Source organism: Salmo trutta, chromosome 14 (assembly GCF_901001165.1).
Source record: "Salmo trutta chromosome 14, fSalTru1.1, whole genome shotgun sequence".
In the NCBI taxonomy this organism is placed as follows: domain Eukaryota; kingdom Metazoa; phylum Chordata; class Actinopteri; order Salmoniformes; family Salmonidae; genus Salmo; species Salmo trutta.
The window spans coordinates 33,605,822-33,633,758 of NC_042970.1; the positions used below are offsets into that span (position 1 = coordinate 33,605,822).

Sequence of the window (27,937 nt, forward strand, 5' to 3'; positions counted from 1 at the left end):
AATGTGTAGTGTGGGTAGAAAAAGTGGAGTGTTTCAATGTGGGGTGGCCATGTTGCTGGGGATCAGAAAGGTCCTGTGCGAGTGAGACATATTTCCAGGGTAGAGCAGTGCTGAAAATGTCATATGCTGAGGCAGTGAGGAAAGTAGATGATGGTGGGTAAAGTGTGAGGGAGGATCCCTGTGAGTAGGTTTATGCTTTAGTAAGGTTGGCTTCTTGGCGTTTATTGCTATGGTCATTAATTGTACCGTACAGATGAAAAGGAAATCCCAGAAGATTGAGTTGGCAGTAGAAGGAGCAGAGAAGTTTAGGGGTATCAGAGATTTGTGTGCAGAAGAATTACAGGGGGTTTTGAGAGAAGGGATTCCAGCCTGTAGAATCTATTGGGGCCAAAGTAGTGTGAACGGGAATTGGTATTTACACTGAGTGCACAAAACATTAGGAACACCTGCTCTTTTCATGACATAGACTGACCAGATGAATCCAGGTGAAATCTATGATCCCTTATTGATGTCATCTGATAAATCCACTGCAATCAGTGTAGATGAGCCCGGCGACAATTGAGACGGATTGTGTATGTGTGCCATTCAGAGAATGAATGGGCAAAATAAAAGTTGTGCCTTTGAAGGGGGTATTTTAGTAGGTGCCAGGTACACCGGTTTGAGTGTGTCAAGAACTGGAAGGCATCTGGGGTTTTCACACTCAAGTTTCCCATGTGTATCAAGAATGGTCCACCACCCAAAGGAAATCCAGCCAACTTGACACAACTGTGGGAAGCATTGGAGTCAGCATGGGCCAGCATCCCTGTTGAACGCTTTCAACATCTTGTAGAGTCCATGCCCAGACAAATTGACAGCAAAAAAAGGGGAGCGACAACTCAATATTAGGAAGGTGTTTCTAATGTTTTGTACACTCTTTCTCTATATGGGGTTAGATGGCGATGCAATTGTGTGAAAGTCAGCAATATGCGACATAGCGTCTAGCCTGCCGGAAAGCCACACGAAGAAGAATTGGTACTCGTGCATCCACGGTTCTTCTACCGCGCGTTCACGACTCTAGCTCACTTATTGCATGATGGCCGAGGGAGGCGGACCCGAGTCGGGTAGTGCGGCAGACCCCGATCCGGAGCCGGTAGCCGCTCAAATACCGACACCTTCAACCGAAAGTCAAAAGCAGAGTATTGGAACACTTCTCAAAACAACTCTACGAAAGGGCGACGAGTGGTAATGTGTTTTGAATGTAACGTTAGTTAGCTAACCAATAATAGCTACTATGCTAGCGAGCTATCTACTTTCAGTTCACGGGAACTGAAAGTAGCTAGCAATAGCTTAGGCCCGTCATTAGACGGGTAAACCGGTTCCCATTGAACAGGAAATGGTTTGATTTGTTGGGCCAGGGCAGGAATGAACATGCTAACGTTAGCTACGTCTCCTCATCCGATAATATTTACTTTCTCGACCATTGCAACGTAGTAGCAGTTAATAGTTAAGGTTAGTTCACTAGCAAACCAAGGCATTGCTCACATTAGCTTACTAGCCGACTAACTAGCTACGACATGACGAGGTGTAGTCAAAGGCCCCTCTTCAATGCAATAAAGTGGAGTGACTGCGAATTAATGCTAGCTAGTTAGCTTGCTATCTTACTAGCTAGCTAATGCTTTGTCATTGGAACTGGATAACAACCAGCGACTGGCCCTGTCAGGTTACCAGACAAAATATTTGCAACGTTTTAACTTTGGAAACCAAACTCTTTCCTGTATCTATTTTGCTAACGTTAGTTAGCAAAATCAGTACTGACTAACTAGGGAGGGGAAAAAACCAATGGGCTCAGCAAGAGCTAGGCTAACCACAATGGCATTACAGTACCAATTGTCTTGAGTTGAGAAAGTAGTCTGCCGGGTCATATAATGTTATGTTTACATCTAGCTAGATGAATTCACACAATGTTTTTTTTTTCTCAAGTGAACAATTATTTTAGTTGGGATTGATGACAAGTTTGAAATGTTCCTGGGGCCAGACAACTTAAATTGTTTTGGCCTCCCAGCCTGTCTGAACAGGGTAAAGTTAATGTCAGATGGGAAGGAATTGGCCTATGGCTATCTGACTGACTAGTCTGACTAGTTTGCTGACTCTAGACCTAATTTTGAACCCATCTGAGATGGGTATTATTAAGGCTTTAGTTGCAGTACCTTGTATCTCATTTCGTGTAGCCTAGTTAATTTATTCACTTGATCTTTTTTTCTATTCTAAAAAGGGAGATACTTACAAATAAAGTTTCCCACTGCCTGGGCTTTGGACCATGTGAAATCCTGCTAACAAGTTTTATGCAGTGGAAGATATTTTTACTTGAGATTGACATCCTTGCTCACTTTTACTGTATGTGAATGTGACCTAGAGCACAAGACGGTTTTGTTTTGGAGTTATTTTGAAAAATATACACTTGACATGCAACAATTTCAAAGACTTCACTGAGTTCATAATAAGGAAATAAGTAAATTGAAATAAATTCATTAGGCCCTAATCTGTATTTCACATGATTGGGATTACAGATCTGTTGGTCACAGATACATTAAAAAAGGTATGGGTGTGGATCAGAAAACCAGTCAGTATCTGGTGTGACCACCACTTGCCTCAGAGTGGGACACATCTCTATCACATAGAGTTGATCAGGTTGTTGATTATGGCCTGTGGAATGTTGTCCCACTCTACTGTGGCTGCTCAAAGTTGCTGGATATTGGCGGTAACTGGAACATACTGTTGTATACGTTGATCCAGAGCATCCCAAATGTGCTCAATGGGTGACATGTCTGGTGAGTATGGAGGAACTGGGATTTTCATCTTCCAGGAATTGTGTGCAGATCCTTGCAACATGGGGCTATGCATTATCATGCTGAAACATGAGGTGATGACGGTGGATGAATGGCACAACAATGGGCCTCAGGATCTCGTCACGCTATCGCTGTGCATTCAAATTGCCATTGATCAAATGCAATTGTTTGTTGTCTGTAGCTTATGCCAGCCCATACCATAACCCCACCGCCACCATGGGGCACTCGGTTCACAACAATGACATCAGCAAACCGCTCTACCACACGACGCCCTACACGATGTCTGCCATCTGTCCTGTACAGTTGAAACCAGGAGTCATCCGTGAACAGCACATTTCTCCAGTGTTCCAGTGGCCATCGAAGGTGAGCATTTGCCCACTGAAGTCTGTTAGGACGCAGAACTGTGGTCTGGTAAGACCCTAGTGAGGACGGCGAGCATGCAGATGAGCTTCCCTGAGGCGGTTTCTGACAGTTTGTGCAGAAATTCTATAGATGTGCAAACCCACAGTTTCATCAGCTGTCCGGGTGGCTGGTCTCAGATGATCCTGCAGGTGAAGAAGCCCCATGTGAAGGTCCTGTGAGGCCGGTTGGACGCACTGCCAAATTCTCTAAAATGGCGTTGGAGGCGGCTAATGGTAGAGAAATTATCATTCAATTCTGTCAACAGCTCTGGTGGATATTCCTGTAGTCTGCATGCCAATTGCATGCTCCTTCAAAGCTTGGGACATCTGTGGCATTGTGTTTTGACAACTGCACATTTTAGTGGCCTTTTATTGTCCTCGGTACAAGGCGCACCTGTGTAATGATCATGCTGCTTAAACAGCTTCTTGATATGCCACACCTGTCCGGTGGCAAAGGATTAATGCTCACTAACAGGGATGTGAACAAATTGAAATTTGTGAACAATATTTGGTGTGTATGCAACATTTCTGGGATCATTTATTTCAGCTCATGAAACATGACACCAACAATGTTATACATGCATGTTGCATTTTATATTTTTAAGTGTATAGTGCCAGTCAAAAGTTTGGACCCCTTCTCATTCCAGGGTTTTTCTTTTATTTGTGCTTTTTTCTACATTTGTTCAAGATATCAAAACTATGAAATCACACACATGGAATCATGTAGTAATCAAAAAAGTGTTAATCAAATCAAAATATATTTGAGATTATTCAAAGTAGCCACCCTTTGCCTTGATGACAGCTTTGCACACGCTTGGCATTCTCTCAACCAGCTTCATAAGGTAGTCACCTGAAATGCATTTCAATTAACAGGTGTGCCTTGTTTAAAAGTTAATTTGTGGAATATCTTTCCTTATTGCGTTTTAGCCAATCAGTTGTGTTGTGACAAGGTAGGGATGGTATACAGAAGATATCCCTATTTGGTAAAAGGCCTAGTCAATCTTATGGCAAGAATAGCTCAAATAAGCTAAGAGAAACGACAATCCATTACTTTAAGACCATGAAGGTCAGTCAGTGCCGAAAATTTCAAGAACTGAAAGTTTCTTCAAGTGCAGTCGTTCAAAAACCATCAAGCGCTATGATGAAACAGGCTCTCATGAGGACCACCACAGGTAAGGAAGACCCAGAGTTACCTCTGCTGTAGAGGATAAGTTCATCAGAGTTAACTGCACCTCAGATTGCAGCCCAAATAAATGCTTCACAGAGTTCAAGTAACAGACACATCAACGTGAATCAGGGCTTCATGGTCGAATTGCTGCAAAGAAACCACTACTGAAGGACACCAATAAGAAGAGACTTGCTTGGGCCAAGAAACACAAGCAATATACATTAGACTGGTGGAAATCTGTCCTTTGGTCCAAATGTGTGATTTCTTTTTTTTGGTTCCAACCGCTGTGTATTGGTTTGGGATGAGTTGGACTGCAGAGTGAAGGAAAAGCAGCCAACAAGTGCTCAGCATATGTGGGAACTCCTTCAAGACTGTTGGAAAAGCATTCCAGGCAAAGCTGGTTGAGTGAATGTCAAGTGTGCAAAGCTGTCATCAAGGCAAAGGGTGGATACTTTGAAGAATCTAAAATAAATGTTGATTTGTTTAACACTTTTTTTTGGTTACTACATGATTCCATATGTGTTTCATAGTTTCGATGTCTACACTATTATTCCTCAGCATAAAAAATAGTAAAAATAAAGGAAACCCTTGAATGTAAAAATAAAGGGAACCCTTGGTTCCTCTCTAGGTTTCTTCCTAGGTTCTGGCCTTTATAGGGAGTTGTTCCTTGCCACTGCTTCTACACCTGCATTGCTTGCTGTTTGGGGTTTTAGGCTGGGTTTCTATACAGCACTTTATGACATTGGCTGATGTAAAAAAGGGCTTTAGAAATAAATTTGATTGAATTAGTAGGTTTGTCCAAACTTTTGACTGGTACTGTATGTTGACAGATGGAGAAATACTCCAAATAAGTGAATACTAGACATGTGAATACTAACATTGTTAGACATGATGTAGGAACTAGTGGAACAAGTTGACTGCGTGCAAGTTCCTTTTGTAGCGCAGTTGGTCGAGCATGGTGCTAGTAACGCCAGAGTAGTTGGTTTGATTCCCGTGACCACCCATACATAAAATCTGTGCACACATGACTAAGTCGCTTTGGATAAAAGTGTCTGCTAAATGGCATTTATATATTATTACTTTTACCCTTGTGTGATATTTATTTTAACCTGCAAGTTGTCATCCTCATTCCTCGGAATACAGTATCTTACCAAGGCACTACTTTTTGCAGGTTTCTAATTGATAGCAGGTGGTTTAAGCAGTGGAAGAAGTATGTGGGATTTGACAGCTGGGATATGTACAATGTTGGAGAGCACAGTCTCTATCCCGGCCCTGTTGACAACTCAGGCCTGTTCTCAGGTAATGCAGACATCATATTCACTGACACATTCTTCACAGCCTTACACCATGTGAAATGTTGTATCTTAATCTGTGAGTATGCCAATGTGTTTTCTTCTGTCTCTGCTGTGAGCATGATTCTACACAACTAGTTATAAACAAGCACTCAAAATACTTGTTCACTCTAAATACTTGATGTCATAACTTACCTTTACGCTATTTCTTCTCAGACCATGAGACCCAGATCTTGAAGGAGCACCTTATAGATGAGCTGGACTATGTCCTTGTGCCCACTGAGGCGTGGAACAAGCTTGTCTGCTGGTATGGTTGCCTTGAGGGCCAGCGGCCCATCGTCAGAAAGGTGACGCTATGAATTTATTTTTTAAAAATTCACCCTTTTCCTTTAGTCTCTCTCTAACCTTGCTCTTTCTCTCTGTAGGTGGTTGAACACGGCATGTTTGTCAAGCACTGTAAAGTGGAGGTCTATCTGTTGGAGCTCAACTTGTGTGAGAATGACAACATGGACAATGTGATCACACGTCATTTCAGCAAAGCTGACACTATAGGTAAAGGGGGTTTACTGTACTGTGGGCCAGAGAGCAAACTGACGCGTGAACTAACTAGATATGTATCATATTCAGCCACTTCTGATGTATCATATTCAGCCACTTTTGTGTGTGCCCTGTCCAGACACCATAGAGAAGGAGATGCGGTCGCTATTTGAGATCCCAACGGGGAAGGAGACTCGACTGTGGAACAAATACATGAGCAACACATACGAGCAGCTGAACAAGCCAGACAGCACCGTGCAGGATGCTGGTCTCTTCCAAGGCCAGGTAGAGTACTCTCTCTATCCCAACGCCCCACTTCAGCTCACTCACTGCTAGGCCACACACAGCTAGAGCTAGACCCTTTGACCACTGGCTCTGTCTTCATTAGGCACACAGCACAGGGGTTTCACTACACATTTTTTTTTAAGGGAAGCTGCAATGGTGTCACGTTTGTGTACTTAGTCACTTATATCATCAGTTGTTCCTCCCAGTAGTTGAAATTGTAGCTACGTTTGATTACCATTAGTTCCATCAGGGATCACAACATTCCTAATGTCAGAGGTTGTTTTGCTCATGTTTTGTTACCCAGCAGTTATTAACTGCTAATTGATTATGTTATGATAGTTGTTTATGAGGTCACCTGGGTTCTAGCCTCGTACTACCATCCGGGTATCGAAAGCTTACATACAATCTTCCTGATCTCGTAAACTTACATAAATGTATGTAAGCTTTCGATACCCGGATGGTAGTACGAGGCTAGAACCCAGGTAGTCTCATACAATCTTCCTGATCTCGTAAACTTACATAAATGTATGAGACTAGCTGGGTTCAGCTGAGATTAGTTTTTGTGGCACGTCTCTCACTGGCTTGTTTCCCACACAGGTGCTCGTGATCGAACGCAAGAATGAGGACGGCACGTGGCCCAGACAAGCCTCCCATCCAAAGTAAGTTAATCGGTCTATGGTTACCCTTGCTCTGTACTAGGACTTTGTGGCAATTAGTACATTAGGATTAAAATGGCTTATGTTCCATCATGTCTGGTTGCGCAAAATGTCTGAAACTTGTCCAGTAAGTTGTCTATGTTCCTGTTATTCAGATCTAGTACGGCCACATCCAGGAATTTCACTACCTCCCCAAAGCTCTCCTCCAACTCGTCAGCAACCATCTCTTCAACAATAACTAATGGGGACAGCAGCAACTCTGGCAGTACACTGAACAACAGCACCTCCTCTGGCAATAGGCAAGCACACTGTGATTTTGTCACTATGACACAATATGCAAAGTACTTGGATATCACTAGTTAGTCAGACCAGCTCAATGGAATACCATTTATGTTTAGGAAGATTTATACAATCTGTTGATGTTTGATCTGTTATACACTGGACTCAACCTTACTGTTTCTACAGATTGGGAGGTTACAATTCATACAGCTCATCCTACAACTACAGAGAGTCACCATCCCAACCTGGCCTTTGTGGTCTCAGTAACCTAGGCAACACCTGCTTCATGAACTCTGCCCTCCAGGTACCACTCACTCACTTACTCACACTTTGAACTGATATTTCCCTCTTACTCACCTCACTGTTTTGTTGCAGTGCCTGAGCAACGCATCCCCTCTCACGGAATACTTCCTAGATGACCAGTATGAGGCGGAAATCAACCGGGAGAATCCATTAGGAATGAGGGGGGAGATTGCAGAGTCCTACGCAGACCTGGTCAAGCAGATGTGGCTCAGCCGCAGCAGCTACGTGGCCCCCCGCACCTTTAAAGTAAGCCGCGCCACAGACACAGAAGACTGAATTTCTATAGGCTACTGCGATTGTCATTGTCTTGTAGTGCACCTTCCTCACCCTCTTTTTGACCAGTAGATTTCTCCAATTAAACTCTATGGAGTTTCTCAGTCAGTTACTGACTTACAAACTCATGCAGATAGAGCAATGAGCATTGAACTCTGTCATAATTACTTTAATACATGCGTGATTGATAAGCTGCACATTCTTCTAACCGCCACCCTGTGTTCCCCCTATATCCCAGACCCAAGTGGGCCGCTTCGCCCCCCAGTTTTCAGGGTACCAGCAGCAGGATTCCCAGGAGCTGCTGGCCTTCCTGATGGATGGGCTTCACGAAGACCTGAACCGCGTTAAAAAGAAGCCTTACCTGGCCCTGCAGGATGCAGGGGGCCGGAAAGACGAGGTACACACACACACACACACACACACACACACACTGCAAAATATCACCTCTGTACAAATCAGTTTTCTTCTTCTGTATAACAGATTGTAGCTAAGGAAGCCTGGACTAACCATCGCCTGCGCAATGACTCCATCATCGTGGACATATTCCATGGCCTGTTCAAATCCACTCTGGTGTGTCCAGAGTGTGCCAAGGTCTCTGTGACCTTTGACCCATTCTGCTACCTCACACTGCCTCTGCCCATGAAGAAGGACCGCACCATGGAAGTGTTCTTGGTCCGCATCGATCCCCAGTCCAGACCCACGCAGGTAACACACTCTGGATGGGCACTGCTTTTACCCCTCCATGGAGATATACACTGTTGTCATAATAACAATATTGTGTTGTCTGCAATGTAAATCAAACATTTCCAGACCAGTCTCAACGGGGACCTAGAAACCGAGTGGTCTTTGTACATGCTGCTGTGCTGTTTTCGATTTCAAAGATGGCCATGGTTCACCTACTGAGGTCTTAACATCCATGTAGACAGAAGTAAAAATATCTCTTCTCTCCCTGTGCGTCTCTCCTTGTCTTCCCCAGTACCGAGTGGTTGTCCCCAAGCTTGGCTCAGTGACAGACCTGTGCAGCGCCTTGTCCCGGCTCTCTGGAATCCCTGCTGAGAATGTGAGAGCTGAATAAGGGCCATTTTACTTTTGGACTCTATTTTTACAGCATGCTCATGGTGACATTTTGTCGATTAACTTGATAAGATTTAAATAAATGTGTAGTTAATTTAATACTTTGTAAAGGTTTTTTGTGAGTCTGTCTTCAGTTGAGGGTAAAGTTTTGCCCAACTGACGGGTCTGATAAAGTGACTCCAGTTGAGAGAACCAGAAATCAGGGTTCCCCAATAGGTGGCCCACAAGTGATTTATTTGGAAATGTATAGGAAAACAACATTGATTAATAAAAAGATCCCCAGAATGAGCTCAAAGGGATTTTAATTCAGAAAATCTATTCTCAATTATTCCCACTCATGAATAGAGGCATATGTGATCGCATCCAACTGGAATGTTTGAAATTATTAAGTTTTTCTCATACTATAACTGTTTGGGATTCTTGAGGTCAATTTGCAGTGTACAAATAATTTATAACTAAGTTCTGGCCCCCCGACCATCTGCTCAAGGAAAAATCATCCCACAGCTGAATGTAATTGGGGACCCCTGCCAAAAATGCTTCCTCCTGTCCTCCTAGATGGTGGTGGCGGATGTTTACAATCACCGGTTCCACAAGATCTACAGACGAGACGATGGCCTCAACCAAATCATGGAGAAGGATGACATCTTTGTGTAAGCCTTGACCCTTCTCTTGCACTGGAAGATAACATATTGAACAGTGGTTGGGTATGCGCAGACATCAGTCACTTTATTGTTAGGCCAGGAGTTTACAGAATAACCACACAGTAAACACTACAAATACAAGATGTTGAAATGTATTTAAATACCGGAGGTGTTTTTGTAAAAAAAAGAAAAGGAAAAAAAATGGACATTTAAAAAAAATACATTTACAAAAAAATATATATAATTTCTTTTTTATTTTGTTATTATTATTTATTTATTCATTTTTAACAAAAAACCGTCTCCGGTATGCTACTGTATCATTCTCCATGTTTGTGGTCCAGGTATGAGGTGGCGGAGGAGGATGCGGAGAGTATGAACCTGCCTGTGTACTTCAGGGAGCGCCACTCCAAGCATACAGGAGGCTCCACAGGCACCATGCTGTTTGGCCAGCCCCTGCTCATCACTGTTCCCCGGCAGAACCTGGCCGCTGACATGCTCTACGAGAAGGTGCTGGAGAGGATTGGGTGGGTACAGTATCTGTGGGCCTGCTTTTGTTTCTACTTGTGTTCATATGTACAGTATGCCCCACACAGACTTGAGATATTTAACATGTAGTTATGTGCAAAATGTGAGCTTTGCACATGTGGTAAAACGTTAAAGGCCCAGTGCAGTCGATTCTGTTATGTATCATATTGTACAACAGCTGATGAAACTAACACTGTGAAAGTGACAATTTTATCAGTGTTATTCCTGATAGTTGCTGATTGTATTTTCAATCTACATAGGACCTTCTAATCAGTAGGTTTGCATGGGCTGGAGTTTTGGCTTTCCATGGTGACGTCACCATGTGGTAAATTGGTTAATATATCAATAACGGAGTTCAAACCTCTCTGCCAATAACGGCTAGTTTTCAGGTTCCACCTCCCCTCTGACTACTTCCAAAATTCTTGCTTGAGAAATACTTTTTTGCCAAAACATTTTTTGCCCATTTTAATGGACATCTATTCTAGTAATGTACTTAATTGTTACCCAAAAAGTATTTTATATTGATATAAAAATGGATGCATTGGGCCTTTAAAATGTACAATATTGACCAACTATTTCCCAACCCAGGCGCTACGTGACGCGCTCTCAGAGCTCCACCGGTGAGGGGAGGGCCTCAGCCTCTGCCTCCTCCGCCAGCTGCAGCCAGGCAGCAGAGTGCTCAGCAACATCCTCCAATCGCAACGCTGCAGCGAGTGGGAGTGGCAGCCCCCTGTCAGACGGGGCATCCTGCAGCTCCAGCAACAGCAGCAACCACTCAGGAACCTCCAACGGGAACGGGGTGTGTGAAGGTAAGCAACAACACGGACTGTCTAAAGGCAGCACAGTTACTTACATCTCGTACACCTATTGGTTTCTTTATTATGTTATTTATTGTTTATTATCTTTATTATGAATGTGTACCAAGCACATTTTAGTTTTGCATTCATGTACATGCGCCCTATTTCATTCCCACGGTCTGACATGGCTTGTGTGATTTCCAACTTCCAGGTGAGGAGGAGGCCATGGATCAACAGGTGAGTCCGGAGCCAGAGAACGGCCAGTCAGAGGAGGAGGACACCTCAGACCTGGAGAATGGCCCTAAAACCAAGCCGTGCTCCAGCACCCCGCCCAAACTGTTCTCCTTCAGCATGGTCAACTCTTACGGAACGGCAAACATCAGTCCACTGCCTTGTGACGGAAACATCCTCAAACTAAACAGTTAGTATTCAGTCTCCCATTTAACGTTTGAGTGCTTCAACCAGTTAAAAAAACGTCTTGGAAAGAAAAGTTTAAACTTGTTTTTCAGAAGTCCCAGGTGATTTAAAATGTTTCTTGAATTAGAGAACTGGCATTAGATGTGAGTTGCAAGCTGACCAAAGCACCTTATCTTCTCCGTAGCACATTCCACAGTGGCGATCGACTGGGACTCGGACTCAAAGAAACTGTGTTATGACGATCAGGAAGCAGAGGTCAGTACACTTTCAGTTGACTTGATCAGGTGGACCCAAAGCCCTTTTTGGCGGAGTTCGAGTTTGCAAAATGTATTAGTGTCACTCCACAATGATACCATAATTGACAATACAAAAAACATTGTGGATCACTCCTACAGCGTTTTGAGACACTAAAAACAATGATAGTCAAACATGGTACAGTATTTCCTTTGGCGTCATCGATAATACATTACATAATCTATTAAGGGTTGCATTAGCTTTCAGAAATCTGCCTTATCAATACGCAGACATCAATAAATCTGCGTTTGATATTGAAAGTAGTTATTTTTTTTGCTTCAATAGAGATAAGGGGTGTGCCACTATAGTTTAGTACAACATCAGATGTCAACAGACAAAGGAGTGCAAAGTTATTTTGCTAGCAGCCACAAGTAAATGAGCTCACAATGAAAAAGCAAGATATTTTTGGCAAAAAACAATGCATGGCCATCATTTCTGTTTATCATAGACAATGTAGCCAGCGACATTTCCTAATGTTTCGATTGAAGTTAATCTTGCATTTGAACTTTCTGCCGGACAAAAACTACACCAGAGAGAAGTAGCCTACACATCAGTCAGAGCGCTGTCTGGTGATCCAATGAAGAGGGCAAATACACTACATGACCAGAAGTATGTGGACATCTGCTCATGGCAGGTAGCGTTCTCCTGGCATCCTTCAAACCCAGATTCTTCCGTCAGACTGACAGATGGTGAAGCATAATTCCTCACTTCAGAGAACGCGTTTCCTCTGCTCCAGAGTCAAATGGCGGCGAGCTTTTCACCACTCTAGCTGATGCTTGGCATTGTGCATTTTAGGATTGTATGCGGCTGCTCGGCCATGGTAACCCATTTCATGAAGCTCCTGACGAACAGTTCTTGTGCTGACGATGCTTCCCAGAGGCAGTTTTGAACTCGGTAGAGTGTTGCAACCAAGGACAGACGATTCCTACGCACTTCAGCATTTTGCAGTCCCGTTCTATGAGCTTGTGTGGCCTATCACTTCGCGGCTGAGCCTTTGTTGCTCTTAGACGTTTCCACTTCCCTAATAACCGAATTTAGTTGACCGGGATAGCTCGAGCAAATTTTACAAACTTGTTGGAATGCTAGCATCCTATGACGGTGCCACGTTTTAAAGTCACTGAGCTCTACAGTAAGGCCATTCTAATGCCAATGTTTGTCTATGGAGATTGCATGGCGGTGTGCTCTTTTTTTATACACCTGTCACCAACGGGTGTGGCTGAAATAGTCGAATCCACAAATTTGAAGGGGTGTCCACATACTTGTGTGTACAATGCATTTGGAAAGTATTCAGACCACTTGACTTTTCCAATATTTTCTTACATTAAAGCCTTAATCTAAAACATTGTCGTCCCCCCCCCTCAATCTACACACAATACCCCAAAATGACAAAGTAAAAACAGTTTTTACATTATTGCAAATTTATAAAAAATATTAAAAGAACTGATCACATTTACACAAGTATTCAGACCCTTTACTCAGTACTTTGTTGAAGCACCTTTGGCAGTGATTACAGCCTCAAGTCTTCTTGGGTATGACGCTACAAGCTTGGCACATCTGTATTTGGGGAGTTTCTCCCATTCTTCTCTGCAGATCCTCTCAAGCTCTGTTGGATGGGGAGCGTCGCTGCACAGCTATTTTCAGGCATGGCCGATTTAATTAGGGCCGACTTCCGAAGTTTTCCTAACAATCGGCATTTTTGGATGCCGATTATGGCCGATTACATTCCACAAGGAAACTGCGTGGCAGGCTGACCACCTGTTACGCGAGTGCAGCAAGGAGCCAAGGTAAGTTGCTAGCTAGCACTTAGCTTAACTTTATTAAAAAAAAAAAAAATCTTCACAATCACTAGTTAACTACACATGGTTGATATTACTAGTTTATCTAGCTTGTCCTGCGTTGCATATCAATGCGGTGCCTGTTAATTTATCATCGAATCACAGCCTACTTCGCCAAACGGGTGATGTTTCAACAAAAGCGTATTTGCGAAAAAAGCACAATCGTTGCACAAATGTACCTAACCATAAACATCAATGCCTTTCTTAAAATCAATACACAGAAGTATATTTTTTTTAAACCTGCGCATATTTAGTTAATATTGCCTGCTAACATGAATTTCTTTTAACTAGGGAAATTGTGTCACTTCTCTTGCATTCATTGCACGCAGAGTCAGGGTATATGCAACAGTTTGGGCCGCCTGGCTCATTGCAAACTGAACTAATTTGCTAGAATTTTACATAATTATGACAACATTGAAGGTTGTGCAATGTAACAGCAATATTTATACTTAGGGTTGCCACTCGTTCGATAAATTACGGAACGGTTCCGTATTTCACTGAAAGAATAAACGTTTTGTTTTTGAAATGATAGTTTCTGGATTTGACCATATTAATGACCAAAGGCTCGTATTTCTGTGTTTATTATAATTAAGTCTATGATTTGATAGAGCAGTCTGACTGAGCGGTTGTAGGCAGCAGCAGGCTCGTAAGCATTCATTCAGACTTTACTGTGTTTGCCAGCAGCTCGTAGCAATGCTTGAATCACAGCGCTGTTTATGACTTCAAGCCTATCAATTCCCGAGATTAGGCTGGCAATACTAAAGCGCCTATTAGAACATCCAATAGTCAAAGGTATATTAAATACAAATGGTATAGAGAGAGAGCCAACGCGTCATAATTCCTGTAATAACTACAACCTAATACTTCTTAACTGGGAATATTGAATCACCAGCTTTCATATGTTCTGAGCAAGGAACTTAAACGTTAGCTTTTTTACATGGCACATATTGCACATTTACTTAATTCTCCAACACTGCTTTTGCATTATTTAAACCAAATTGAACATGTTTCATTATTTATGAGACAAAATAAATAAAATCTAGCTATTTTAAGTTAAAGTAAGTGTTCATTCAGTATTGTTATTGGCATTACAAATATATAAAAATCGTCTGATTTAATCGGTATCAGCTTTTTTTGGTCCTCCAATAATTGGTATTGGCGTTGAAAAATCATAAGTCGACCTATACTTTCCAGAGATGTTCAAATCCACTCTGGCTGGGTCACTCGAGGACATTCAGAGACTTGTCCAAAAGCCACTCCTGCGTTGTCTTGGCTGTGTGCGTAAGGTTGTTGTCCTGTTGGAAGGTGAACTTCCTCCCCAGTCTGAGGTTCTGAGTGTTCTGGAACAGGTTTTCATCAAGGATCTCTCTACTTTGCTCCGTTCATCTTTCCCTTGATCCTCCCAGTCCGTGCTGCTGAAAAACAGCATGATCCTGCCACCAAATCAAATCAAATCAAAATCAAATCAAATTTATTTATATAGCCCTTCGTACATCAGCTGAAATCTCAAAGTGCTGTACAGAAACCCAGCCTAAAACCCCAAACAGCAAGCAATGCATGTGAAAGAAGCACGGTGGCTGGGAAAAACTCCCTAGGAAAAACTCCTGAGAAAGGCCAAAAACCTAGGAAGAAACCTAGAGAGGAACCAGGCTATGAGGGGTGGCCAGTCCTCTTCTGGCTGTGCCGGGTGGATATTATAACAGAACATGGTCAAGATGTTAAAATGTTCGTAAATGACCAGCATGGTCAAATAATAATAATCATAGTAATTGTCGAGGGTGCAACAAGCACGTCCGGTGAACAGGTCAGGGTTCCGTAGCCGCAGGCAGAACAGTTGAAACTGGAGCAGCAGCATGGCCAGGTGGACTGGGGACAGCAAGGAGTCATCATGCCAGGTAGTCCTAGGGCTCAGGTCCTCCGAGAGAAAGAGAGAAAGAAAGAGAGAATTAGAGAGAGCATATTTACATTCACACAGGACACTGGATAAGACAAGAGAATACTCCAGATGTAACAGACTGACCCTAGCCCCCCGACACAAACTACTGCAGCATAAATACTGGAGGCTGAGACAGGAGGGATCAGAAGACACTGTGGCCCCATCCGATGATACCCCCGGACAGGGCCAAACAGGCAGGATATAACCCCACCCACTTTGCCAAAGCACAGCCCCCACACCACTAGAGGGATATCTACAACCACCAACTTACCGTCCGAAGACAAGGCCGAGTATAGCCCACCGTGCTTCACCGTAGGGATGATGCCAGGTTTCCTTCAGATGTGACGCTTGGCATTCAGACCAAAGAGTTCAATCTTGGTTTCATCAGACCAGAGAATCTTGTTTCTCATGGTCAGAGTTCTCTTTGAGCCTTTTGGCCAGCTCCAAGCCGGCTGTCATGTGCCTTTTACTGAGGAGTGGCATCCGTCTGGCCACTACCATAACGGCCTGATTTGGTGGAGTGCAACAGAGATTGTTGTCCTTCTGGAAGGTTCTCCCATCTCCACAGAGGAACTCTGGAGCTTTGTCAGAGTGACCATCGGTTTCTTGGTCACCTCCCTGACCAAGGCCCTTCTCCCCCGATTGCTCAGTTTGGCTGGGCGGCCAGCTCTAGGAAGAGTCTTGGTGGTTCCAAACTTCTTCCATTTAAGAATGATGGAGGCCAGTATGTTCTTGGGGACCTTCAATGCTGCAGACATTTTTTTTGTTACCCTTCCCCAGATCTGTGCCTCGACACTATTGTCTCAGAGCTCTACAGACAATTCCTTCAACCTCATGGCTTGGTTTTTGCTCTGACATGCTCTGTCAACTGTGGGACCTTATATAGACAGGTGTGTGTCTTTCCAAATCATGTCCAATCAATTGAATTTACCACAGGTGGACTCCAATCAAGTTGTAGAAACATCTCAAGATTGATTAATGGATACAGGATGCACCTGAGCACAATTTCGAGTCTCATAGCACTTAACTTATTTACCAATTTCTGTTTATATTTTAATACATTTGCAAAATTGTACAACTTTTTTCACTTTCATTATGGGGTATTGTCTGTAGATAAAACAATTATTTCATTCATTTTAGAATAAGGCTGTAACGTAATATTGTGGAAAATGTTATGGGGGTGAATACTTTCCGGATGCAGTGTGTCTAGTGTATATTTCATCCTAGTGAAGTGCTACTGAAGTGCTAAATTCCTCCATTTACATTAATGATTTGAAGTGAACCTGAAGCCAAGCTGAGTTTACAAAGCGCAGCAAGATGTTTTCTTTGTTTTAACTTTCCTTTTCTGTATGGAAAATGCTGAATCCTGCGTTATCACGACCCCTGATTTATTGGTGTCAGTTATTATACACAGAACAAAAATATATGTAAAGTGTTGGTCCCATTTTGTGATGAGCTGAAGTAAAAGATCCCAGAAATGTTCCATATGCACAAACATATTTCTCTAAAATGTTGTGCACAGATTTGTTTACATCCCGGTTAGTGAACATTTCTCCTTTGCCAAGATAATCCATCCACCGGACAGGTGTGGCATATCAAGAAGCTGATTAAACAGCATGATCATTACACTGGTGCACCTTGTGCTGGGGACAATAAAAGGCCACCCTAAAATGTGCTGTTTTGTCCTACAACACAATGAAACAGATGTTTTGAGGGCGCGTGCACTTGGCATGCTGACTGCAGGAATGTTCACCAGAGCTGTTGCCAGAGAATGGAATGTTAATTTCTATACCATAAGCCGACTCCAACGTCAATTTAGGGAATTTGGCAGTAAGTCCAACCGGCCTCAACCGCAGACCATGTGTACCGACACCAGCCTTGGACCTCCATCCGGCTTCATCACCTGCGGGTTTGTCTGTGACCATCCACCCGGACAGCTGATTTAACTGGGTTTGCACAACCGAAGAACTTCTGTCAAACTGTTTCAGGGAAGCTCATCTACGTGCTTGTCGTCCTCACCTGGGTCTTGACCTGACGGCAATTTGGAGTCGTAACCAACTTCAGTGGGAAAATGCTCACCTTCAATTGCCACTGGCATGCTGGAGAAGTGTGCTCTTCGTGGTAGTGGGCTATGGTATGGATAGGCATAAGCTACAGACAACGAGCACTTGCATTTTATCGATGGCAATTTGAATGCACAGATACTGTGACTTGATCCTGAAACCTATTGTCGTAGCATTCATCCGTCGCCATCACCTCATGTTTCAGCATGATAATTCACAGCCTCATGTCGCAAGGATCTTTACACAATTCCTGGAAACTGAAAATGTCCCAAGTCTTTCATGGGCTGCATACTCACCAGACATATCACCCATTGAGCATGTTTGGGATGCTCTGGGTCGACGTGTATGAAAGCCTTCTCTACTTTCTTGCCCTTTGTGCTGTTGTATGTTCCCAATAATGTTTGTACCATGTGTTGCTGCCTTGCTAGGTTGTCTTAGGTCTCTCTATGTAGTGTTTTCTCTCTTGACACGATGTGTGCTTTGTCCTATATTTTAATTTTTTATCCCAGCCCCCGTACCCACAGGAGACCTTTTTGGTAGGCCGCCATTGTAAATAAGAATTTGTTATTAACTGACTTGCGTGGTTAAGTAAAAAGCATGTTCCAGTTCCTACCAATATCCAGCAATTAATCCAAGCAATTGAAAAGGAGTGGGAGAACATTACACAGGCCACTATCAACAGCCTGATCAACTGATCAAATAAATGCTAAGGAGATGTTGCACTGCATGAGGCAAATGTTGGTCACACCAGATACTGACTGGTTTTGTGATCCACGTTGTTGTTGTTGTATATATTTTTTTAACCTATCGGACCAACAGATGCATGTCTGTATTCCCAGTCATGTGAATTCCAAAGATTAGGGCCTAATGAATGTATTTCAATTGACTGATTTCCTTATATGAACTGTAACCAGTAAAATCTTTAAATTGTTACATTTTGTTTTTGTTCAGTGTACATTCATCTATACACATCTATGCATAAACAAAACTGTACAGTAGATAAAATAACATTTAGGCACTGATAAAGAAACTTCTCCGTTGGAGGGTAAGGTGGCAGGCTTTGGCATTTACATTGTTACCTGATTAAAAAAAATCCCACCATTTAATTATTTCATGGGATGTGTCTATACGGTGTGTATGCCTGATGCCTGTATCCTCTTTGTACTGTAGGCATATGAGAAGCATGAGAGCATGCTCCAGGCCCCGAAGAAGAAGGCCACGGTGGCTCTGAGGGAATGCATTGATCTCTTCACTACCATGGAGACACTAGGAGAGCACGACCCATGGTGAGAGCCACCATCACTACAGCACTGTCTTACAGGCTCAACGAGATGCACTAGCCCTTAGCACTCTACTCCCTACGCTGTTGAAACCACTACGTTCTGTGGTGAATTTTAATGCTGTTTTTTTTGTTCTACTGAAATCAATGATTCTTCACTTGTTCACACAGGTATTGCCCCACCTGTAAGAAGCACCAACAGGCCACAAAGAAGTTTGACTTGTGGTCTTTGCCTCGCATCCTGGTGGTCCACCTGAAGCGTTTTTCCTACAATCGCTGCTGGAGGGACAAGCTGGACACGGTGGTGGACTTCCCTGTCAGGTACAGACCGCACTATGCCAAGAGGTGGAACAGTTCTAAATGACGTGTCCTTTTTGTATTTATTTTATCAACAATGATTCACATTGAGATGGACATTGTCTGTACTCTTTATTCTTTGTATTTTGAGAGGTCAAACGATGAAAGCATCCTTTTGTTTTTGTCGTCAACGTTTATGGACCCAAGGAGTTGACACAGCTTTACACTAGAGGGTGCTGGTTTACTAGATTTATAGAAACCCTGGTTTGCTGTGTATTGGCCAATGACAGGCATAGAAGAAGCAGTCCTCTTTAGGAATAAATGGAATTCTACAGTATTTCAATGAGATGTTTCAGTGACAAAATTACATGGATTTAAGATTTTCATTTATTTTGTTTAGCTCACATCGTATAAGTCAAACATATGCATTAAGGTGTCTATTAGTCAGTGGCAAAACAAATGTAGACATTAATAAATGCATTTCTATAGCTTCCAAAATATTTTTTTTTACAATTGAAGAGTGCCAAGATGGAGGCGCGTTGCCATCCAAACAGCACCCCCTGTAATAATCTAGTGTGTGTATTACAGGGTTAGGAAAGCTACTTTTTAAATGTTAGTTACTAGTTACTTGTCCAGAATTGTTATCAGTAATGTAATTTTTGGGATTACCCAAACTCAGTAACAATCTGATTACATTCAGTTATTTTTAGATTACTTTCCCTTTAAAAGGCATTAGAAGAAAGCAAAAATGTATGTTACCAATTGAACAATATCTGTTTATTTATTTGTTCTGTAATGTTAAAGTTTACATAGCTGGCCATATGAATGTTAAATTTTACATAATGGATTGGTTATGTAGGCTTCTTTTAACCCATCGCTTTCTACTACATAATTTAAATCAAAATATTATGTTTACATTTAATATATATTTAAATTTAATATATGTCCATAAATGGATGTAGCAACTACAGATTGCCCCTTTAAGTTTATCAAAAGTGTGTGTTTGAGTATGTGTCCATTAGGCCTATGGATTTATTATTTAATCTGCATTAATTAGATTGAGCAATAATAGCCCCACTTTTATTCCATAGGCTGGGATCCGCACTATGCAGCTGTTGCAAGAGCGCATTTTTCACTGGCTGTTAACTGGTTTCAAAAACCAGTGATTGATAGGCAGCTTAATCTTGAATTCAACCATTATTGGGTTCAAATACACATTTAGATTTGTGAACAGCCATCCACAACAACCACAATCCGTAAGGCGCAAATAGCTAAATGAGAGAGCAGCAGTGTGATTCACATCAATGCGCTATGTAGATATCAATAATAAGTGATCTGTATCGCTGTAGACTACACTGTTGTCATCCTTACCACCAAGCGTTTATTCAAGTTGGATAATCTTTGGATACCGACAGCAGTCGCACAATTGGAAGACATCGCTTGGACTATAGCATACAAAAGCCTATTCTTGCTCTTTTCTCGCTCAGGTGGAACAAACTTAAACTTGCGCCTTTTTTCAATGCTGATTTAAATGTCATTGAGAAACCGAGAAGTGTCAAGATTTTTTTTCTCGCAAACATCCTTTCTGAATTTAAAAGTAATCCTTAGAAGTAATCATCTTTTTTTTTTTTTTAAGTATCTGTAATCTGATTACAGTATTTTTGCTGGTAATGTAACAAATGAGTTACCCTTTTTTTTTGGGGGGGGGAAGGGGGTTGGTATCCCTTACTTCTCCCCAACCCTGTGTGTGTACACACACACACACACACACACACACACAATACACAAGGCCTTTGTCCATTTGAGGAAGTCATGGTCACATTTGAGTAGTCTTAACTGTCAGAGAAACTGACGTCAAGCTCCAACAGACAAAAATAGCATCTGTGGTATAGATACGTTGGGTAACAACTACACAAGGGGAATTTCACAATCACAAAAAGCTCTTTAAACTAAACCAGAGTCATTTGAATGTATTTTCCATTAGCAGAATACTCAGATTATTCTCCAGGTTGGGACAAGAAGCATTTTGAAATAATGTTGTATAAAAGCTACCTGTGTGGGGGTTGTCTGGCTGAATGCCCGTGAGCCTCCCTGTGCTGTGTACTCTGATCTCTACTGAGTCACATTATCCAGCAGGAACCAGGAAGCAGAATTAAATGTAACTGACCTAGACAAGCCCTGCAGCTTCCAGGAATCTGACTCATGCTTACTGAGGATGGTTGAGACCGACAGAGCCATCTATTGTACCTCACCTCTCGCACCATTGTATTAGCTGAAGTGCTAGCTGACCACCATCCTCCACACTGGGTTCAGTGTTGATGCCATGTCCAGTATAAATTATTTTATTTAACTAGGCAAGTCAGTTAAGAACAAATTCTTATTTACAATGAAGGCCTACTAAGAGGCAAAAGACCTCCTGCGGGGACGGGGGCTGGGATTAATTATTTGTATTTTTTTATTAGAATAATAATATATAAATGTAGGACAAAACACACAACACTACATAGAGACCTAAGATGGCAACACAATAACAAAATGGTAGCAACACAACATGGCAAGAAGGTCGAGACAACAATACATCATGCAAAGCAGCCACAACTGTCAGTAAGAGTGTCCATGATTGAGTCTTTGAATGTTGAGATTGAGAACTGTCCAGTTTGAATGTTTGTTGTAGCTCGTTCCAGTCGCTAGCTGCAGCGAACTGAAAAGAGGAGCGACTCAGGGATGTGTGTGCTTTGGGGACCTTTAACAGAATATGACTGGCAGAACGGGTGTTGTGTGTGTGGAGGATGAGGGCTGCAGTAGATTTCTCAGATAGGAGGGAGTGAGGCCTAAGAGGGTTTTATAAATAAGCATCAACCAGTGGGTCTTGCGATGGGTATACAGAGATGGCCAGTTTACAGAGGACTATAGAGTGTAGTGGTGTGTCCTATAAGGAGCATTGGTGGCAAATCTGATGACCGACTGGTGAGGAATATCTAGCCGCTCGAGAGCACCCTTACCTGCCGATCTATAAATGACGTCTCTGTAATCTAGCATGGGTAGGATGGTCATCTGAATCTGGGTTAGTTTGGCAGCTGGGGTGAAAGAGGAGCGATTTACGATAGAGGAAACCAAGTCTAGATTTAACTTCAGCCTGCAGCTTTGATATGTGCTGAGAGAAAGACAGTGTAGTGTCTAGCCATACTCCCAAGTACTTGTATAAGTTGACTACCTCAAGCTCTAAACCCTAGTAATAGTAGTAAACACGCCTGTGGGGAGAGGGGCATTCTTCTTACCAAACCACATGACCTTTTGTTTTGGAGGTGTTCAGAACAAGGTTAAGGGTAGAGAACGCTTGTTGGACACTAAGAAAGCTTTGTTGTTGAGCATTTAACACAACATCCAGGGAGGGGCCAGCTGAGTATGAGACTGTATCATCTGCATATAAATGGATGAGAGAATCAAGGGCAATGGTGACATCATTTGAGGATCTTTTAAGGTTGCAGTGACACATCCATAACCTGAGCGGAAACTAGATTGCATACCAGAAAGAATACTATAGCCATCAAGAAAGCCAGTCAGTTGATGAATCACACTTGATAAAATAAACATGGTTTTCTATACAGCCCTATGCTTGTGTGTTTTAGCTTTCAGTCCAAGTCATTGTGTTTGTGACGTGTAGTAGTAGGTTTTGCTAATGATGTCTTCTCTCCACACAGGGACCTGAACATGTCTGAGTTTGTGTGTGACCCAAAGGCCGGACCCTATGTTTATGACCTCATTGCTGTCTCCAACCACTATGGAGGAATGGGAGGAGGCCACTGTGAGTAATGGTTGCTTCTGCCAGTAACACCCAGGTCTATCCTTAATGCAGACTCTGACCTAGATGGTGTCTGTGGGTCCTTTATAAAAGTATTTGTCTTAAAGGAATTTCTGATATATAAAGGCCTTGATAAGTCTTAGTCTTGCTCATGGTGGCATAATGGCAAGGTCCAGCCCTGCTATCTGCATAATGCTATCTGCTGATAAAACTATTTGTTTTACTACCTGGTAACCTGAAGCAGGTCAAATTTCAGTTGGTAAAACAGTCAGTGTTGTTACATGGCATGAAGTGTGAACTTTTATCAATTTCTAATTCCTCAAACCTTCTCATGTATTTTGGCCAAGCTCTTGTTTGGTGGTGACTAACCAGGCCTGCTAGTGTTAACCAGTTCATCAGCTATTTATCCCAGCTCAACTTTAGACCTCCCTGACCATGATGTAGTTTTCTAATGTTCCTCCAATATCTTGTACCTTCAGACACAGCCTACGGCAAGAATAAAGCTGATGGGAAGTGGCATTACTTTGATGACAGTAGTGTATCGGCTGCCTCGGAGGATCAGATTGTGGTGAGTGAGCCACTTCAAACCTTCCGTTCATGTGTAACTGTATACAGTGCATTCGGAAAGTATTCAGACCCCTAGACTTTTCCCACATGGTTACGTTACAGCCTTATTCTGAAATGGATTCAATAAATACTAATCCTCATCAATCTACACACAATACCCCATAGTAACAAAGTGAAAACAGGTTAAGATATGTTTGAATTTTTTTTTTAAATAAAACAGAAATATAGGGGGATACCTAGTCAGTTGTACAACTGAAATGTGTCTTCCGCATTTAACCCAACCCCTTTAAATCAGAGAGGTGCGGGGGGCTGCCTTTATTGACATCCAAGTCATTGGCGCCCGGGGAACTGCCTTGCTCAGGGGCAGAATGACAGATGTTAGCCTTGCCAGCGCAATACCTTATTTACATAAGTATTCGGACCCTTTGCTATGAGACTTGAAATTGAGCTCGGGTGCATCCTGTTTCCATTGATCATCCTTGATGTTTGTACAACTTGATTGGAATCCACCTGTGGTAAATTCAATTGATTGGACATGATTTGGAAAGGCACACACCTGTCTATATAAGGTCCCACAGTTGACAGTGCATGTCAGAACAAAAACCAAGCCATGAGGTTGAAGGAATTGTCTGTAGAGCTCTGAGACAGGATTGTGTGGAGGCACAGATCTGGGGAAGATACTCTGTTCTGATGATACCAAGACTGAACTCTTTGGCATGAAAGCCAAGCGTTACGTCTGGAGGAAACCTGGCACCATCCCTACGGTGAAGCGTGGTGGCAGCATCATGCAGTGGGGATGTTTTTCAGCGGCAGGGACTGGGAGACTAGTCAGGATCGAGGGAAAGAGGAACGGAGCAAAGTACAGAAAGATCCTTGATGGAAACCTGCTCCAGAGCGCTCAGGGCCTCAGACCGGGGCGAAGGTTCACCTTCCACCAGGGCAACGACCCTAAGCACACAGCAAAAACAACGCAGGAGTGGCTTTGGGACAAGTCTCTGAATGTCCTTGAGTGGCCCAGCCAGAGCCCGTACTTGAACCCGATCGAACATCTCTGGAGAGACCTGAAAATAGCTGTGCAGCGACACTCCCCATCCAACCTGACAGAGCTTGAGGATCTGCAGGGAAGAATGGGAGAAAGTCCCCAAATACAGGTGTGCTAAGCTTGTAGCGTCATACCCAAGAAGACTCGGCTGTAATAAAGGGTCTGAATGCTTATTTTTATTTTATTTTAATATAAATATATATTAATTAATATATATTAATTAATATATATTTATATATATTAATATATTAATATTTTTAAATCCCTGGTTTTGCTTTTTTTATGGGATATTGTTTAGATTGATGGGGGAAAACAATTTCATCAGTTTTAGAATAAGGCTGTAACGTGAAAAAAGTCAAAGGGTCTGAATAGCCCTTGTCGTTTTTTGAAACGTTGGTTAGAAACATTTCTGATGTGGGACTCGTTATTACCCTTAGAGCTATTTGTTCCATGTGTCCAATGTCAGCAGTGATGATGGCTCTCCATTGTCTTCATGTCCTTTGGTGTTGAGTGTCAGTGTTGCTGTGATGTAACTCTATCCCCTATCCCCTCCACAGACAAAAGCAGCCTACGTGCTATTTTACCAACGCAGAGATGCGGGTGACGTCCCCGCCAAGCCTCCGGCCTCTTCCCCTCTAGGTGGCGCCACGGCCGACGCCGCCGATGATCACATGGATACCAACTGAGCAGCGCTGATGCTCAAGGACATGACACGCACTGAAGAAAAAAAAAACCCACACTTTGTTGATGCACACACCAAGCTACTTCAGTGACATAAGACTTCTGAGTCAATATTATTAACTCCCCCCCCCAACCCAGCATCCCTTTTGTTTTTTTGTTTTGCTCATACATCGTCACCAAGAGCCAAAAGCCTTGTTAGATGCTTGACCCGAGAGACTTCCTCCCTGGAGCCGGTGGCCTGCTGATGTGTGAAATCAAGTTGACTAGTTTAAATAAATAAAGAGGAATATAAAAAGGCTTAGAATTCTCACTGGACGAACAGAATGTTAGAAGTGCACTAAAATGCATAAGTATTATTAACGCAAACTTTTCTGTTACCCACTAGAAAAGTCAAAAAATAAAAAAGCCAAATCCACATCTTGTTTCTACCAAAGCGTTCCAAGTTGTACATTCTAAAGAAATGTACCAACTGCATTGACAGACAGGGGGGAAAGGGGAAACATGCCCTTGAGTTGTCTCTGATTTGTGTATGTGATGATAACCCTCCAGGGCAGGGGTGAATTTATGCAAATGTGTATTTAACATTGAGATGTACACAGAATTCAACACATGACACTGATGGATCCTGTGACCTTCTGCCTCCTGTGAAGAATGGATCCAGTCAGAAAGGCACACTGGAGGTGTTCCCTCTGCTACAGAAACACACACAGGCCCCTTCATTCTAGTCTGCCTCTGGGTTGACCTGCAGGTCATGTCCACAGTATATGGTGTTCCCTTAAGGTCCTGTTTACTGTGCCTTGATGTATGCTGTGGCAGAGGCTTCATTTTCAGAGACCTGACTTCAGTCAGAGCGCCTGCTCTTTAGGAAGCCAGGCATGCTAATGCTGTCTCTCTCATACCCCCCCCCCCCCCTGCACTCTGAGAGAAGTCTCATCCTGCTAAAGATGTGCTGCCCCCCTCGTTACGCAAAAGCAACAGCGGCCTTTTTTATCCTGCAACCTGTTTTCAAAAGGAAGCACTTTAAGTTTTCCTTTAGTTGCATCTGGAATAATACATCTATGAATGACATGTGGCAAGGCCCTGACCACTCATACATTTCCAGATAATGTGGCTGTACTTCCAAGCATATTTGATTGCTGGCTGAATGGACCCTGACTGCCAGCTATGGCTTGTCCTTAGGCTACCTGTCCTGTGGTATTACAGTCCTGCATTGAAATCTGACATGTATGAAAGTGGTGCTAAATTTGGAACTTGAAATTATTGCTGTTCATGATAAGTCTCCAATCCATTGTCAAATAGAATTTGGACCGCAATAACTTAAAGGCATCCTCAGTTTGTTAAGGACTGCAGGCATCTGCAGCCATGCGTTCTCCCACAATGGACTCTCAGACAACCAATCAGCTGTTACATAAAATATATAATTATGACATGACATCTTGCTCGTCAATGGATGGAAAAGGGACTCCTATAAATCGATCAGCTTGTATGCTGTTGGACTGTTGCTACGTAGCTCTATATTCTTCACTGATACAAATGTGTCCCATTAAATACTAGTAGTCTTCAGTAACAGCTGCTTGGCTTGTGGGGTGCTGGTGACGGCAACACAATACATGTCAGGAACCAGTGCATCTGATACCTTCTCCAGATTCAGCACCCTTCCGTAGAATTTCACTGCGTTGCTAAGTGTCTTGTAAAGGTTGATACAAGATACCAGTAACTACTTCATGGATGGATTTCCCGTAAGATCAATTCTAGCTCTGGCATTTGTCCTGGGCTTTTTCCATGTGGCACAAAAGCATGTAAATGTCTTTGGGACTGCAAATGTCCTATTTGCTGGTTGGTCCCTCTGTGATTATGCCCTCCTGAGATGATTACATGATTAATATAACCATATTTATGTCAATGAATAGAAAAGCTTTACACCATATCTGTAATATTCTATAGCAAGTGAAAAAGGCATCCAGCTGTCCAAAACAGATTGGATTAGTTGCTTTTCTTCACAATCCTCATGAGCAACTTAGCAATTTGAGCTTCAATTTGCTGTCAATATCTTGAATAGATGTAAATAATCACACTATTTCAAAAATAGGGACATAACTGTTGTAATATTTATATTGCCAATATCTGCAATATTTGTTTTTAACTGAGAATTATTTGGATTGGAAATACAATAAAGACTGGCAGCCTAAAAGGATATCTTGTTTGGACTAGTTGCTTTCCAGAAGTTTAAGAATAGAAAAAATGAGGTATTGCAGACATTGCCTAAATGACTAGTTTATGTAAGTGCCCACAATATCCTTACGCCACATCTTTAGGGAATCAACCTGAAATAGCATTTGTTTCCTTTTTTTACAGTATAACTTCAAGTAGTTGAGAATGAAATCACTAAAATGGCATTTAAGTGTGTAAGCAAATATCCCTCTTTAGACCATTAACCCCTCCCCCCAGAATACAGTATATTTTTCAGAATAAAGCTGCTCAAAATGGTGCTATCAAATTGCTCAAAAAGTCTTAAGTCTGCCAGTTCAGTCACAGTGGTAGCCTGTGTTCCAGGGAGGAGAACAGGTGAAGTAATACTGCTATGATTTAGTGAAACACTTGTTGTCCAGTCTCAATTCAGAAGGAAGTTATTCACTGCAGAACCTGAAAAGCCTGATTTTGCTGGTCA

At 42.4% G+C, this 27,937-nt stretch overlaps 1 protein-coding gene across 1 annotated transcript; it reads left to right on the forward strand.

Moving 5' to 3' along the window:
* Window positions 1-1,045: 1,045 nt before the first annotated feature.
* usp4 (ubiquitin specific peptidase 4 (proto-oncogene)) lies at window positions 1,046-27,463 on the forward strand. The gene is made up of 22 exons (XM_029775421.1): window positions 1,046-1,221; window positions 5,566-5,693; window positions 5,903-6,033; window positions 6,112-6,238; window positions 6,363-6,508; window positions 7,106-7,167; window positions 7,320-7,463; window positions 7,630-7,747; window positions 7,819-7,992; window positions 8,258-8,416; window positions 8,500-8,724; window positions 8,996-9,079; window positions 9,649-9,743; window positions 10,076-10,258; window positions 10,848-11,068; window positions 11,268-11,477; window positions 11,658-11,728; window positions 18,772-18,887; window positions 19,052-19,201; window positions 22,879-22,982; window positions 23,459-23,547; window positions 25,146-27,463. The coding sequence occupies exons 1-22, from the start codon at window positions 1,070-1,072 to the stop codon at window positions 25,272-25,274; spliced, it is 3,018 nt and encodes a 1,005-aa protein (XP_029631281.1). The 5' UTR covers window positions 1,046-1,069; the 3' UTR covers window positions 25,275-27,463.
* Window positions 27,464-27,937: the final 474 nt, after the last annotated feature.